The 17,246-nt window shown below is 36.0% G+C and overlaps 4 protein-coding genes across 4 annotated transcripts; 1 reads left to right on the top strand and 3 right to left on the bottom strand.

The window, feature by feature from the left end:
• Window positions 1-1,385: 1,385 nt before the first annotated feature.
• Window positions 1,386-2,345, bottom strand: EV154DRAFT_482163 (uncharacterized protein; the record flags this gene model as incomplete). The annotated part of the gene is made up of 5 exons (XM_051598462.1): window positions 1,386-1,562; window positions 1,690-1,727; window positions 1,987-2,030; window positions 2,123-2,175; window positions 2,244-2,345. 5 exons carry the CDS (start codon window positions 2,343-2,345, stop codon window positions 1,386-1,388), a joined length of 414 nt encoding a protein of 137 aa, XP_051456855.1.
• A 282-nt stretch (window positions 2,346-2,627) lies between these two features.
• EV154DRAFT_482162 (uncharacterized protein) lies at window positions 2,628-3,161 on the top strand (the record flags this gene model as incomplete). The annotated part of the gene is made up of 2 exons (XM_051598461.1): window positions 2,628-2,807; window positions 2,862-3,161. 2 exons carry the CDS (start codon window positions 2,628-2,630, stop codon window positions 3,159-3,161), a joined length of 480 nt encoding a protein of 159 aa, XP_051456854.1.
• A 723-nt stretch (window positions 3,162-3,884) lies between these two features.
• Window positions 3,885-6,460, bottom strand: EV154DRAFT_482161 (uncharacterized protein; the record flags this gene model as incomplete). Its single annotated transcript, XM_051598460.1, has 6 exons — window positions 3,885-4,037; window positions 4,612-4,700; window positions 5,454-5,532; window positions 5,592-5,637; window positions 5,765-5,789; window positions 6,280-6,460. 6 exons carry the CDS (start codon window positions 6,458-6,460, stop codon window positions 3,885-3,887), a joined length of 573 nt encoding a protein of 190 aa, XP_051456853.1.
• Window positions 6,461-14,424: 7,964 nt separating this feature from the next.
• EV154DRAFT_482159 (uncharacterized protein) lies at window positions 14,425-15,572 on the bottom strand (the record flags this gene model as incomplete). Its single annotated transcript, XM_051598459.1, has 4 exons — window positions 14,425-14,480; window positions 14,556-15,304; window positions 15,371-15,406; window positions 15,523-15,572. The coding sequence occupies 4 exons, from the start codon at window positions 15,570-15,572 to the stop codon at window positions 14,425-14,427; spliced, it is 891 nt and encodes a 296-aa protein (XP_051456852.1).
• Window positions 15,573-17,246: the final 1,674 nt, after the last annotated feature.

The raw sequence follows: 17,246 nt of genomic DNA, 5'->3' as shown, positions 1-17,246 counted from the left end.
AATATCAACCAATATTCGCAGATAAGTATGAAGCGGCAGCGTACGTCATCACAATACAATAATTCCTCAAACATCACAGCCAAATATATATACCGAGAACATGCACAATAATAACATTCGTCGTCATTTAATCACAAACAACATCTTATATAAAGTCTTAATAAAATAAATAATGGGATCAGCAAACCGCTAAATACTAACAGCAATCACCATTACTTTTTTCTGTATGTTACTAGAATCTCCTCCACCAAATGTTTCTTGTAGAACACTCTCAAAAACCAGGATCCACTATTTTCAGGCATGTTTCGGCTATTATCTTTAACACTGCGGGAAAACAAAAGTTGTTACGTATTATTATATACTTGTCGCAGGCTGCATGACACACATTCGAGATTCTACACAATTTAAATACGACACATGAGCAGGAAATTCGATCGAACAGAGGATTAATCATTACCTCTTCTTTTTCTTGTTCTATAATTTTTTCAAGTTAGTTCCAAGCATACCAGTACAAACTTTTTTCTCAGGACATTACCCTACCACCGTCTGTCCTCAAATAAAAAAAATACACGGAATCAATATACTAAATTAGTTGTTACATCTTGTTTTTTCTTCGTAATGCTTTTGACGGTGTGTGCTTTCTATAGGTACGAAGTAATGAAGTATATTCATCTTCGTGAACGAACTTCTGAAGCAAAATGCAGTCATACTAAATTCTTAAATGTGACATAACCAAACGGTTATAAATTATGAAACGAATCATAGCCCCTTCGGCCATTAGAAATATATACGTTGTTTACTTCCCAAACGACAGCGCCAGTATTTGATGATCCAATTTCATCGCACCAATTTGAAAAATGTTTCAGACACCTAATTAATATAAACAGAAAAAAACCAATATCATTTAGAGACATTAATTAAGCACATTTTTGAATAATACCAGCAAAACGTAAACTTAATATCGCCAAGAAAAAAATCGAATGAATCAAGAAAAAGTGAATATGTTCTTCTTGACACGGCAATTGCAGAGCATACTCCATTCAGGAGGAAGCAAGCTTCGACACATTTGCGGTTATTCATAAAGAGTGATAACCGCTCATGCTTGGCTTGATGTGGACTTTAAGAAAGCGAAATAAATATAAAAACAGATATTTATTTTTTTGAATTTATACAGAGTTCATACAATGCAGTACAAACTTCAATCAGTAATAAAGCAAATTCCAGACATAGGAGGCATGATTTCCATTGGGACCTGATTTGGGGTTAACATTAAGAAAGCAAATAAAAAAAAAAGTTTTTTTTTTCTTAAGCTCATAAGAGATACCAGCTGTGCAGTGCAACCTTTAGCTCGTGACAAGCGGGCCACCAGACATAACCCGTTTCTTTTAGGGAGTGATTTCAGCAGAGTCATTTCCTGATGTCGTCATTACGGAATAGAATCGAAAATAATTCTTTCTTAAGCGAGCAACAGACACCGCAATGGTATCACATATGCCAGTAGTCAAGAACAAGCATCCTTCCACGTGCACGCTGTTATGTATAGAGAGTGATTCCTGAAATTCCTTTATCCCATGTCGCCATTGAGAAAGTGTAAAGAATGAAAATAAAGATTATTTTTCTTGAGAGCATAAGAGACAACCCCATTGCAGTGCATAATTCCATTGACAGTACGTAGATTTTCAGACATACGTCGTTATGAATAAAGAGTGAGTCAAGCCAAATATGGACTAAATGTCACCATAATAGAGCCAATTAAATTTTAAAATATGGATCATCTTTTTCTTCTTGAGCGAAATAGAGAAACGGCCAGTACAGTACTAACTCTAGTCAGTAACAGGCGGCTGTCTAGTTATTAGCCGTTATTTATAGAGAGTAATTCAAAAGAGCCATCGATTGACGTCGCCATTCAAAAAGCGCAGCTAATGAAAAACCAGGACCTTTTGCTTCCTTAGTAGTACCTGTCCTATTAGCCACCGAATCACATACTAAAAGAAGCCTCCAATTCTTTTCCTTCAGAAGCGGTAGTTTTACTATAACATAAAAGAGTTTGATTTAGTTTACGTATAATCCACGGCATGAATTAAAGTCTATTACCTGTCTTTTTAGATTAGTAACGCCTTACAGGCCTATAGTGGCATGTAGGAACAATCTGTTCAAGTTTTCCCCGGCTACACACTTTACATTCACTAAATACCGGTTAACATAAGAGAGAGAGAAAAAGAGCGCTATATTTATACACTTACAAAATTAACTGCTGTAACTCTTGCATGCTGTCCAATTTCATTTTTACCATCACGATGAGAGTTTCTGAACATGTTTAAAGTTTTCCTACTTCCAACATTCATAATATAAAACCTTTGTATGTCAAACCCGCACAGCCACAAAATATGATTTCGTAACCAGTCTTAGCCCATCTTTATAAAGAAAACAGGCGATTATCTTTTCACCGTCCAAAAACAAAGAATTATGATGAAACGTTTTACGACTGAAAACGTTTCTGTCGTTAAAAACATTCCCGATAATTTAATGTGATAAGGAATATCTAGTCGAGCAAAATCGCGCCTATGAACTACAGAAAATGAGTTAGAAGGACATTTTAATAACGCACCCCTTTCATAAATTAACAAATGAGACTCACGGATATTCCTGCATTTTTCACCGCTACACCGAAAACCGCTCCTACACCAGCAATTGCTATTTCGTCGGTGCCCGCATTCAATAATACTATTGCAGGTAAAGCGACACTATCTTTACAACAAAGATGGGCAGAACTTGAATTGAAATCCTCAGTTGATTCCGAGATACCAGTAGGTTTTAACCAATAAAATTTTAAAACTATGTACCGTAGCCAAATTTTGCAGCCATTGATCCGTGATAGCTACAAGAACTGCATGGTCTACCAGATATTGCTCGATGGGTGTAAGACGACCGTAATTTATCGAACGCAAACCTCCTTTTGCATGGCTACCTTTCGGAGGAGATCACACTGTATGATAATGTTACTTCTGTCCTGCATAAAATCACTTCTTTTTCTGTTGCAAAAAGCCATTTGTCAAAATAAAGTGAGACATCACGATGAACACTTGGCGGATGAAGAAAAGTACAAGACGTATTGTGATATTGTAAGACTTCCTGCTGCAGTATCAGCCAATAGACACTAGTTGGAGATCAAAAGGTCAGTAATGTAATTATTCCTAATTTTCGGCACGTTACTTACGTCTCATAAAAGAAAACCTGACAAGTTGGTAATCGAAAAACCATATCTCTCTGTAATTACACTTTCAACATGAGCCAATCAAACCACCGTTCTGTTCTTCCTTGTGTTTCTGTCAAATTTTTGAAATGAGTTAGTTTAGTTATATAATTTAAGGATTTTGTATTGCACCACTACATACTCTAACAGAAATTTACATAAAAAAAAGATCGAAAGTCACTGGGGGTAGAAATACCAACAGTATCATGGAACGAACGGCTCTTTTACCTGATGTGAAATACAAACACGATTGACATTTAGCTGACTTCGTGGATCATCCTGCTGGAATGTAGATTTTGGTCACCTATTAGAGACTTGTTATCAAAACCTTATGTTAAGTAGCAGTGATGACGATGATTTTCTTTTTTCTAAAGATTTCTTGAGTAATTAATCTTTTTTCAGATTCTTAAAATAATAGTAAAAACAATTTTATACTTTACCGGAGCCAATTGGTCCAATTTATATAAATGTGAAATATTTCCACACCGGTAGCACTCTTGGTCAAAATTCTCACCTATACTCCACTAGGTTCGTTAAAAAAGGGCAATCAAAGTATATTGATAAAGGTGATAATAGCCACATTTTGTTTGACTTGAATCACCAAACGACAATGTATGTTTTAGCTTTCTTCTCAAATCCTAACTAACAGTGTGATAATATGATGTGATAAGATTTCACATATGACTAACTGGTACATGGGTAGACTGTATTCTTGTTTGAATACGCATTCGATAAAATACGACGTTTCTACGCTTCGTGTAGCTATTGTTTCAGCGTTTGTACCCTACGCAAGTAATAATGAGAAAAAAAGTTGTTAGTAACATTGCAGTCATTGTCACAATTTTGAGATTGCTGAAAATGGTGAAACATTCGTCTAATGTAAAGAAGGTGACATACCAAGATTCTATTTCTTGTGTTATTATTTCAATATGTTTAAGCTAGGATGAGGACTTGGAAAAAAAGCAAGAAAATTTTCTAGCCTTTGCTAATTGATAAAGGCCTCGTTCAAAATTTTAAACCACGTCAACTTATTTTTGTGAATGAGCTCTTAACCATCCACAAACGGATAAATACCCACATTGGTTAATGGCAGACCCGATGTTAGTGTTGGAGGCTCGGTTTACTTGTTTTGTAACTCAAATGTCTGATTTAATTGTGATATATAAATGCTTATCCTGTTAAGCGAAATGAGAAGGGTCAGATGATTTTTAGGTTTTAGGGTGCTCGTTTTTATTAATTAAATCATTACGTCCATACTCTTTCCGTCAGGCTTCACTGCTGCGGATTAGTGGAAGTGGTAAAGATGTCTATATTTTGACCTAAGTTTATCTTTTACTCAGAATTAATACACCATTTACCCTACGTGGATAAATACTCATGTGGCTTGAATAACTGACAGAAGAGGTATGCAATTGAATAATTATATGCAATTCTAGTAGTAAGTCATCTAAACAAGAAATGAACGGTAGAATACCGGAATATTTCATAACATATCGACGTTATTTATCATATAGACTGAGATCGGTTGTACCATGCGGAGAGTACACGCCTTTTTTTTAAATAATGTCACTATGTACGATATAATCGTAACACGAATTTTGTGGTGTAAACCATGTGGCAAATTAAGTTTCTTTTTTTCAGGGAGCAGATCTATAAAGTTTTGTCTGGTATTGAATGTGGCCTATTTTATTCCATATAGTTTTTTACCCATTATCTGAACTATATGACGATTATACATATGTCGATTACTTAGATTCCATATGTTTATTAATTGAAATAAATCTTTATTATGGGTCTTTAAAACTGATTACTACGTCGTAATAATTCCATCGATTTATACTATTCGTCTTGAAAGCAAGTTTAAATTAAGCATATTGAACAGATTACCATGAAAAAATGATTTATTTAAAACCAAAAAAAAGAGAAACAAATGGCTTCAAGACAATATGCACATACCCTGTATCTATGGAAATAGAGATAGCTCGTTAGTATCATCATGCAATCTTGTAAGTGTCCACGGATTGATATTGTCGTCCTGACCCTTACATTACTTCCCTTTCGAGCACTTTACGTGAAACCATGATCGTTTCATTCGTTGAGGGAATTGCTGCCTGAAAACTCCGGTTGTTGTCCAACCATCATCAATTTTACTCATGGTCCTAATTTGTATCGATACATTCACTCTTAAATACAAACTTACGCCAGGCGTTACTAACATATTGGTTAGCTTTGAGATCTGTAATTCGGTCCATGGCGGAATATGATCCCCATAGTCTCACCTAAGCTACATCACCGAATAACTATTGTTTAGGATTCCGGTACGATTGGTTTTGGTTACCATTATTGAATTATTCTCTAAAAGTTTACGGATCTTGTAGCGTTTCCTAAACAGTTAAGGTTAACCAATAAGTAAAATATAACCAAAAAAAAGTTTTAATATTATATCTATTTGAGGCTACATGGGAAGAAGCAAGCAGAATTCAGGCAGGTCAAAAAGTGGTAAAAACTTACTTACCTACCTCGTAATTGGGGTAATCTAAAGTGAAGACAGAGTCATGTGAAATGTAGGACATTCAGTGAGTCATGGCAAAAAAGAAGACGCGAGAGGAAAAAAAAATCTGGATTACAGTTAATTGAATTAGAATTGAATACGTTCAAAAATAAGGGTCTTTTCAAAAGCTTTGTCAACAGAATCAGACGGCAGATTTTCAAAACATTGGTTAGAATCTTACTAATTCGAATGAGGAGATCGAAGGTTACAAGAAATGTACATGACTTGTATAAGCGTGAGTTTGTTTGTTAGCTCTCTCTGTTCGACACAATGAACAAAGAAAATTGGTAATACTATTTACATTAGACAAAGAAGAAAAAAAGGAAATATCCAAGAAGAACTAAAAAAAAAAAAAAAAAAAAAAAAAAGATTCCTTTAAAAACCAAGGTCACACAAACATAATCGATTCTCCGGAAACAATGAGCCTTTATTTAACATAAAACATAGCGTATGAGCAACAACAACCCTCGCTTACTTTTGAAGTTCTTGAAGATCAATATACTAAACGCAACTAATTGCTTATTGTCGTCAGGACTTGCTCTCGGGTTTTTTTTTTCAAATAAATCGATTTTTTGGAACTCCGGATAATACCTCCATAACCTTTTTGTTCGTTCATTAATAACTTTTAACCGATCCTTATAAATTGCCTTGCCCATTTTTATAATCAAGAACACACGTACTCGTAGAAAGCAAGTCCAACAAACCTAAAGTTCTTCACCTGTGCATTTTGCTGGAAACATGTACATTACACCCAATACTGTAACTAGTTGTAACAGTCGTTTAAACAGCATCATAAAAATGTTGGAAATTCAAATGACGTTTGTCTCTAATGCAGCTCCTGGTTTAAAAGTGTCACAGTAACACCCTATATTCTCTATTTTCGCCATGTTACAACTAGTTTGTCTTTATTAAAACTTTTCAATGTAAAGCATTTGACTGGCAGTACAGTTTGAGTGCTAATTTTGAACCTTTTTATTAGAGATAATCTCCGTGATTCTTGAATATCAGCAGTTTAGTGTAAAATAAAGAAAATAATTCTGTGGAATTTCTAGTTAGTACTGAGAAGACATCCCTCTTTATGGGGAATAAACGAAATGACATGGCTATAACCTGAAGATGTTTACAGCTGAGCCAACTTGTAATACCTTATAACTTTTGATAAGAGATACCAATATTTTGTATATCACTTCGGTTTTAGTGCATAAAATTATACTAAAATGCTCCGGGATAATTTATTCTAAAGACCACGAGAGCGAATTAACTAAAATTTTAAATACTGCTTTTAACATAAACTCGTACTATGCATTTACTGCAGTAATGATATCAACATCATATGATGAACCATCATCACACAATAAATATATCTTACATATCTTTAAGTATTTGAATATATGTTCATATTGTCGTGATCGAGGCTATATACTTAATATATGACTCTATCTACACTTCTTAAATCTTCCATTTGATAATCCTAAATATAATTCTTATTGATACTGTTATATTAAATACTGATCATTTACTTTATGTACAGGCTTGATCTCATATCATCCTTCACACAAGTATAAGACATACATTTAAATAATAACATTGATATGAACACATATGAAGGTTACATCAGCCACATTGAGGTGCCACAGCTATCTGAATTAAGAACTACATTTTCCCCTGAATATTTTGCTACAAGACATACACAGTTTAAGAATGAATGTTATTGTTATTGTTATTGACATCTCATTATGGCCTTTCTATATGGGATCATTACATCCGAGTATTATCTGGATGAATCTACCCACTACCGTCATCAGCCCATCTGTGATCAATGTCTGAAATAATGTGTATATAAAGACCCCCATTTATTTGTTTAATAAAGCTTTAGTTTATTTTTGCAGTTTGATAATTTCACTTTGTTAAATTTTACATTTTTCTTAATTCGCTATTATCACTCTCGAATTTCTCATTTTTTTTTATCATATTGTATAACTAAAACTTACCTATTCAAATACTTCCAATGTCTACCAATAACCAATCTGCTACTATTGACATGAATGCCGCTAGTGCTTCTCGTGCTTCGTCTCCTGTCCCCGATGCTCGCTCTATTGGTGATACTCCTCTTGTTGATAACTATGAATCTTCTCCTATGGAAGATATTGAGGAAACTTTCTCTGAGTCAACCTCATTGATTGAACCTACTGCTCCTGGATCACCTGAAATCAACACCAGCCAACAGGAGGTACAAGGTCCCAAGCCTATCATTAACAGCAAGATTGATGATATGAAACGAGCCATCTCTGTGACTCAAGCTGATGTCCTATCATACAGTATGTATGTTTCTTCTGCTCCTGAGAGTGATCCCTTGTTGCGTAACAAGCGTATCCGCTTAGAGCGTCGTACTCGAGATTTGCAAGCGTTGAAGGCCGCTCTTGACGCTGTCCAAAGCACCATTGAAGACACGGTGGAAAAGTCGAAGGTTTCAGACGTAGTCCCTCCAAAGCTTGCCATGTTCTGCTGGGAAGGTCATGAGAATGTTCCTGGTGCTCATATCTTCGAGGATATCCAGACCTGCCTCACCAACTTTACTGATGTCTTGAACTGTCATAACATCGACATCGATGCCAATTTCTTGCGTCTCCTCCCTCCTTACTTGACAAGTAAAGCCCGTGTTTGGTTCGACGGATATTTGGCCACCCATCGTACTACATACCAATCTGATCCCACTTGGTTGCAATTTACCACTGCTTTCCAGAATCGGTATGGTCTCAATGCTCAGGAAGAACGCAACAACTGCGCGCGTGAACTTAACAGCATCAACATGTTGCGTGGTGAATCTCTGGAGTCTTTCATCGATAGATTCAACAGTCTTCGTCGCCGTGCTGTTGACCAAGTCTTGCCGGATTCAATCTTGGCCGAGAAATTCTTTTTGCTTTGCCGGACAACTTGTCTAATCTGGTCTCCATCTCTACCGCTACTTTGCCCATATACAAGCAACAAGATGTTGAGGTTCTCGCTGGTCTTGCTCGTGGGTTGTTCAACCGATTCTCCAAAGGAAAAATGAGAGCAGATACGTCTGATTTGTCTGCGCCTCGTACTCCTAAGCGCTCTGCTACGGTCATGGATCAAGATGATGAAGTACATCAGTATTCCAAGCTGTCAAAGCATGCTGTGACTTCTCGTCGTGGAGTTAACCATGGGTCTTCTTCTTCTGTTGCGGGTCGTCTTCTGTTGCTGGTTCGTCCTCTTCTACAAGAGCTCATAAGCCAAAGGAGTCGTCTGGGAAGTTTTGCTCTTTTCATCGGGTAACTACCCACAACACCGTGGATTGCCATGCTGCTGCTGCTGGAGGTACTCCCACCAACAATCGTAAATGTCGTAAGTGCCAAGCTGATAACTGGACGCCACGACACGTATGCAATACTTCCAGAGGTGGACCTAACGTCCATGGAACTTTGCACCTCAATGCTATGAATGTCTCTTCTTTGTCTGGTAATAACCGTAATGCCAACAATTATGTCTCGGACTCTGTAGCTCCCATTGTTAATAGTCCTAACACCAGTATGTGGAACGACTTCGCTGCCAGTAATAGTAATGCTGCACGTAACCGAACTAACTCGGATGAAGATGATACTGAAATGACGGATTCAGAAATGATCGCCCGCCAGGCTCAGCAATGTAAGTTTCATAATATTTATAGTCATCCTCCGGCTAATAAATCTAACATGATTATTATTCCTCTTGTTGTACAGGATATCAAAACCTACGCAATCGTGGACACAGGTGCCACCACCTCAATGGTCCAACCTTCGTTTGTGAAGTATCTTGCAAATAACATTCAAATCACTCCTTCTTCTGGGTCGGTGCAACTGGGTCACATTTCTTGTACGAAGCAACGTTTGGGGATAACCAAATTGAACATATTTTATAACAATAAATTTATACATGATTATTTCGAAATTTTTGACTTTTATACTACTAAAAATAATGAAAATATTCCGATTTTAATTGGTATGGATTTATTTCATAAATTAAACATGGGACTTACTGGATTAACAATATCACATTTTAACATCCAAGATAGTAATCCATTTCCATCATCTCCTGCTGATCCAATTTCCACACCTAATAATAGTCCTTACGGAACTGAAGTAGAACGTGAAGCTATGAAAGCAACATTAGAACCATTATTACAGGAAAATGCTAATATTGATATGAAAAATACATACTGTAATTTACCAGGCGCTATTATCCACTTAAATACAAAGCCAGGATGCATCGCTTTTAAGAAACAATACCCTTTGCCATATGCATTTGAAACTTCAGTACGAAAGCAAATCAATACATGGTTGGAGGAAGGCGTTATTGAATTAGCTACATCTCATACCGGTTTTAATTCTCCATTATTAGTTGTTGCCAAAAAGAACGCTGATGGTATCTTCTCTTTTGACAAAATTCGTTTAGTCACGGACGTCCGAAATTTAAATTCTATCCTCACAGTCACTGACACTCAGAGTTATCCATTAATTCATGATATATTGGGTCGCATCGGTAATGCTGAGATGCATACAATTATTGATATCAAATCTTGCTTCAACAGTTTCCTTGTTGCTGCCGAAGATCGTCATAAATTGTCATTCACATGTCCTTATTCCAACCGTCAATATCGTTTTGTCAAAATGTGCTTCGGTATCACTTTTGTCGGCAATTTAGTACAACGAGTGCTCCAAGAACTTTTTTCTGATCTTCCTTACATCCAAGTATATGTTGATGATTTGACAATCAGTACAGCTGGACCTTTGACGTATCATACCGAATGTGTCGCTGAAGTATTGAGACGCTTAACAAAAGCTAACTTGGTTATTGCACCTGAAAAGGTTGTATTGGCTCAAACTAGTATTCACCTGTTGGGTGGTCATTGGTGAAAGGTGGTGGATTAGCTCCTGATCATCGAAAGGTCAACACAGTTTCCGAATTTAAAATTCCCACTACTACCAAAAAGCTGCAATCTTATTTAGGTTACATGAATTTTTTCCGCGCATCTATTCCTATGTATGCACATATTAGTGATAAGCTCGATAAATTGCGTAACGTCAAAGATTTACCTGCTGCTTGGACGGATGAACACACAAAAGCTTTCAACAATATGAAACTTGCACTAGTGTCAGCTCCACTTATCCATTGTATCGATTACCAATATCCTTTGCATGTTGCTACTGACGCATCCAATACGGGTATTTCCGGGGTATTATATATGCTCGTGAACACTGAAAAACGATTTGTGGCTATGGCTAGTCGAGCTTTAAACACAGTTGAATCATATTACAGTACAACACGTCGTGAATTATTAGCTATTGTTTTCTGCTTTGAGCGATTCAGTAAATGGTTGATTCAAAAGCATTTTACATTACATACCGATCACCGATCTCTTATTTATCTCCACAGTCAAGAAGTGCCAAATCACTTGTTACTGACTTATTACGAGACACTATTCAGTTTATCATACGATGTTGTACATTTGCCGGGTCATTTAAACGACATTGCTGATGCTGGTAGCCGTTTATTCACGGAGGACTATCATTTGGAAGGGGGAAAAATTGTTGATGAAACAACTTCTTCTTTCATCACCAAGCGTAAAAATAAACACGATAATCCAGATACACAGTCACAAATTTCAAATCCAATTCAAAAAATTCAATACAAGAAGCGCAAGGCTAAAGCTATTCCACAGCTCAAAATATCTTCGACTTTTTATAAGAAAGCTATGAAACAACATGGAAACGATTATATACAAAACGTTAAACACGAATCTAAGAATCCAATTGCATTACCTACACGTACATGTACTACTGGTACTAACACTACACCTATAGTATTAAGAGCTTTACAGTTTGCTGACTACATGACTCCACCTGAGAAAGAACGTGATGATATTATCAACAAAGCACACCTTTTAGGACACTTCGGTACAAAGGCTGTAGAAGACACTATACATAACGACTACAAATTACATTGGACAAATATGAGAAAAGACATCATACGAATTGTTTCCAATTGCGATGCTTGTTCACACTTCAATATTGCTAAAGTCGGTTATCACCCTTTTAACAGTGTATTACCAGATCAACCTCTAGATCATTGGAGTATGGATCTTGGAACCTTTAATACAACATCTGCTAGTGGAAATAACTACATGCTTGTCATGGTAGATCATTTCAGTAGATTCACAATTCTTCGAGCACTACCAGATAAGACAAGTTTAACAGTTGCTAAAGAACTACTAAACATCTTTTGCTTGTTCTCATGGCCAAGGATTTTGTCTCATGACAATGGATCTGAGTTTATCAATGAGGTTGTTTCTCAATTGATTCTCATGAGTGGCATTGACAGAAGACTATCGTTACCTTATACGCCACAAGGAAATTCTGTGTGTGAAAGATTTGTGGGAATTGCCAAAACCAGTATTGTAAAATTACTGAACGGAAAATATGATGACTGGGATCTTTATTTAAATCCAGTACAATTAGCAATGAACATTAAGTATTCTAAATTACATAAGTCTAGACCATACTCTGTAGTATTTGGCAGACAGCCTAACGACTTCAAAGATTACTCTAATGAGACTCCCTCTCTATCCTTAGAAACAGCGGACACTAAATTAATTAATGACAGACTTCGATTTGCACAAGAAGTTGTTATACCTCAAATTGCTACTCTTATTAAAGAAACGCAAACTAAAGATCATGAGCGCTTTGCGAAAACTCATAAAGTACTTACAGATATGTACCCCATTGGCAGAAAGTGCATGATCATCAATGTTCATCGCAGCTCGAAAGTACAAGAAAGATATTCTGGACCTTTTACTATTACAGGATACACAAAGAATAAATCTTACATCTTAGCAGACCAAGCAGGTAATTTACTATCTAGAGACGTACCTACTCAGCAGATCAAATTACTGCCTGAAGAAAAAGCTTCTCAAAATAATACCGCTGAAGGTCATTATGAAGTACAAGCAATTATAGCGCATAAAGGCGAACCTAATAATTATTCATATCTCGTGCATTGGTTAGGTTACAATGACCCTAAACACCATACTTGGCAACAAGCTGAAGACTTTGATTCCAAATTGCATATCGAATTTTATTGGGCTAGACGTAATGCTGTAAATAGCACTAAACAGCTTCCTACAACAGTAAATAATACTACACGTAAAAAAGCTAATCGTGACAAACATAGTAATAAGAACTCTCGTATCATTACTAGATCACAGAGACTGCTTGAATCACAAAGCAGCTCTAAGTAAACAAGTATAGCCTTTTTCCCCAAAGATACTTTTTTTTGCCTATAAGTTTTTTTCATTTTGGTTTTTTACTGGCACATATATTTACTACGATCAATTATTACACAAGTACATTTTATATACATATACATACACAGACACATTCTACGGGTTGGGTTTTATAAACACTGTTTACGTGTAAATACCTCTTCTTTAAAAGCTTATCAAAGTGTGGTTGGGGGTAATGTCGTGATCGAGGCTATATACTTAATATATGACTCTATCTACACTTCTTAAATCTTCCATTTGATAATCCTAAATATAATTCTTATTGATACTGTTATATTAAATACTGATCATTTACTTTATGTACAGGCTTGATCTCATATCATCCTTCACACAAGTATAAGACATACATTTAAATAATAACATTGATATGAACACATATGAAGGTTACATCAGCCACATTGAGGTGCCACAGCTATCTGAATTAAGAACTACATTTTCCCCTGAATATTGTGCTACAAGACATACACAGTTTAAGAATGAATGTTATTGTTATTGTTATTGACATCTCATTATGGCCTTTCTATATGGGATCATTACATCCGAGTATTATCTGGATGAATCTACCCACTACCGTCATCAGCCCATCTGTGATCAATGTCTGAAATAATGTGTATATAAAGACCCCCTTTTATTTGTTTAATAAAGCTTTAGTTAATTTTTGCAAGTTTGATAATTTTCTTGTTTTTTATTTTATAAATCTACACCGATTTTCACACATATACAATAAATAAAAAAGATTAAAGTAAAACTAAGCTCGCATTTGAGAAATAAAGGCTAAAGCTGTTCATAAAGAACAACTACATAAGTGCCTATCTTTCTGCTCTATTTGTTAGAATGTACGACTGTCAGTCAAACCCCACTAAAATTTTGAGACTTTTGGATTCCCACTTGCGTTTTCCAAAATACGAATCTAATTTTTTTTATCGTGTACCCTAGACTTCTCAAAGTAAGTCATTGTATGCGTTATGAAACTCGAATTTCTTTGGATAAAAACTTACATTGCTCAATGGATTAATAAAAAATAACGTTTTAACCTTCAAAGTGAATTATAACAGCGTGTACGAGTGGAAGTCACATGGCTTTTGTTTTTTTTTTGTGGCTAGCATTTTGAGGTAATACATCGTTTTTCTATTTTTTAAAAAATACTGTGACTCTAAGGTCAACAATAATTTCGCCCTTTATTCCAACTCTACGTCCCCAACAAAAGGTATTGCTAATTATATCTTTTTTTTTTTGAAAAACAATGTAAATGTGTAATTTTTAAAGAAAGAAAAAGAAAGTTTATTTTCCATCTTGTCTGTCACCAAAACCAGAAAGACGTTTTAATCCTTTGTCCCCTATTAAATTAAAAGAAGATTTTACCATAAAAGTTAGTCAAATTTTTGCTAACATTGTTTTTGCGTGCGATATACCTTTTTGCATGGGGGTGGCTGAGTGGGTCTTCAACCCAGCATTCTCCCTTACTCGGTGAGAACGGACGCCTTTAGGCGCCGCAATCACACGAGCGGGAGAAAGAGAAGAAGACACCTCAGCAGCAGAAGAAACAGCCGAGCCAGAGCCAGGAATTGACACACAAGGTGCCACAGACACCAAGGGGGAAGGCAAGCAAACATCCATTTCCTCCAAAAAGGGGACAGCAGGAGAGCCAAACACCAAAGAACCAGCAGCACCAGACGAAGAAGAAGGCAAGGGAGAATTGGCAAGAAGCCAAGCTTTCGTTATGGCCTCACAGCCAAAAAGGACAGGTGAAGCGGAAGAAGGACAAAGAATAATTGGGTCTTTAGCCAAACTAAAACATGGCGCACCAAGAAAGCACGAACAACCAGGAAAAGAACAACGAAGCGTCTCAAGAATCGTCGTGGGACGACGAGCAGGAGGAGGAACAGGAGAAGAACGAGGGAAAGGATTGACATCAACTGCCGAAAAAGACGCAGGAGAAGGCAACGCAACAAAGACGGTCTTGATGATGACGGGTTGAGCTGGTGGTCCAGACTCGTCTGCATACCCCCCAAATGGTCCTAAATACCCAACAGGTGCAAGAGAAACTGCCAGAAAAAAGAAACGCAGAAGTACTTCCCACAACAGAATCACGATGGCTTTTCCTAAAACCCAAGGAAAAAAAAGAAGGCAGAGAGCGAATATCTCAACAGCAAACATTAATCTGTTTGAAATGCTTCGTTAGAATTTTTCTTAATGTCCACATGTCTGCTCCATTCGTTATACTTACTCATCAATGAACAAAATTAAGAACATTTTGGAAAAGCTGTAAAGAAATAAAAAATATCACCGCGTTTCTATTAAATAATTTTTTTTTTGTTTACCGAGAAAAGAGGTCACGTCAATTACGGGGGAAAAGCATGACCAAATTTTAATACTTACGGCGCATTACTATTCCTTCCTGTTTTTTTTTTGTCTTCGCTATTTCTCATTCCTCAAGCATCTAACATTGAATGAGTTTAGACAATAGTTGCCATCAGTAATGTGGACATTGTCTCCTTTGGAATGAAGAGGCATTAGCTTTGATTTTAATTTTAAGGAAAAAACCCCACTCGAAAGAGTATGGGTTTGAACATGACATACGGAACCACCTAAAAATACACCGATGACGAGATCTGACATCTATTCTTGCTTTCTTCAACTTCAGGTTTCTATTTATAGATTATCATATCTTTTTGGCAGGTCAACCAAAATTACCCTTTCAAAATAGTTAAAAGGAAGGTTACATCAATAACAGACTGTCCTTACTTCATTTATCAAAACCAAATCAAGAAATAGTTAGACAGCCCACCTCCACCATCATAGTTGTAAAAATTCAAAGAAATCCTGTCCAGTGCGTAATTTTTAACAAGACAGCTCTGAGCACTCTTTTTTTACTGACGTTCAAAATTACGTCCGTACAATCGAACAACTTCAGATGTATAATATTGACCAGTTCAAAATAGTGACCAGTTTACTGGGTATTGTATGGAAATCCAACTCCTATTTCAAAATTTGGTTTCAGATCACTCACGTAATCGCGGCGTACATGATAGATGTTTTTTGCAACACCATCGAGATTATTGGTAACGTATCAAAAAGAAATAAAATATTTTTCGTATATATTAATTGTATTTATTGTCCAAGATTACACTCAATGTCATCGCACGGTTTCCCTACCTATGACACCAAAATTATGAGACACAAATAATTTCGGAGGTATAGAGAAAGGATAACATGGCAGATATTATTAATGTCTTACAAGGCAATTGTAAGGCTGAGGTAAAAATGAAACGGATGCAAAATGGGTTTTACAAAGACAAGGGGTAAAGGAGATACATTATTTGGAACAGAGATGTTAAACAGGATACAATAGTGATGTTTGACAGTGACATGTGTGAAAGGAGCCAGAGCACTGGGAACAGGTGCAGCAAGCCCAATAGGATAGTTGGGTTTCAATGATGGTATGAGACATTTTTTCTGATTATATGCAATTGAAACTTAGGCGGTCCATGAAAAGAAAATCTATTATACCAGAGGTTATGTGCTATGCCGGAAATGAAATAAAAAGAATCACGTTCTTCAACACTACTACAGTAGTCGCTCGATTTAAGGAAGACCAAAAATTTCGGAAATCTGACCCTTAAATAAAAATACCCTTAAATTGAAAAGCGTGGCTATTTTAAATAGAAGTCACTACGCCATTTTTAACCGTGAAATATGATCATTACTGCGAAATATTTATTGTCATTCGGACATTCAATAAATTTGATCAAAAAGTTAGAAAAAAGTCAAAAATACACTTTCAAATCGTTCGATTTAAGTGTATGGGGAATTGAAATCTCACCCTTAAATAGAATAGTGGTTTAGTGGTGTTAATGCTGGGAACGAAAGGTGTTTTTCCAAAATCCACCCTCAAATAGAAAATACCCTTAAATCGAATACCCTTAAATCGAGCAACTACTGTAAACTGGTCATATAAATTAAGTTTAAAGATAGAAAACGATAGAAAAGAACTCTAAAATGATAAATAAAAAATGAAAAAAATAGAGAAAAAAAAAGTGCAAAAAAAGAAACAAAAAAAAGCAAGAAAATAGAAAGAAAAAAAAACCTTTTTCTATTGCGTG

This window comes from Mucor mucedo (assembly GCF_025094135.1).
Source record: "Mucor mucedo strain NRRL 3635 chromosome Unknown EV154scaffold_55, whole genome shotgun sequence".
In the NCBI taxonomy this organism is placed as follows: domain Eukaryota; kingdom Fungi; phylum Mucoromycota; class Mucoromycetes; order Mucorales; family Mucoraceae; genus Mucor; species Mucor mucedo.
The sequence above is the reverse complement of the archived record's forward strand: the minus strand, read 5'-3'. Positions and strand labels throughout refer to the sequence as shown.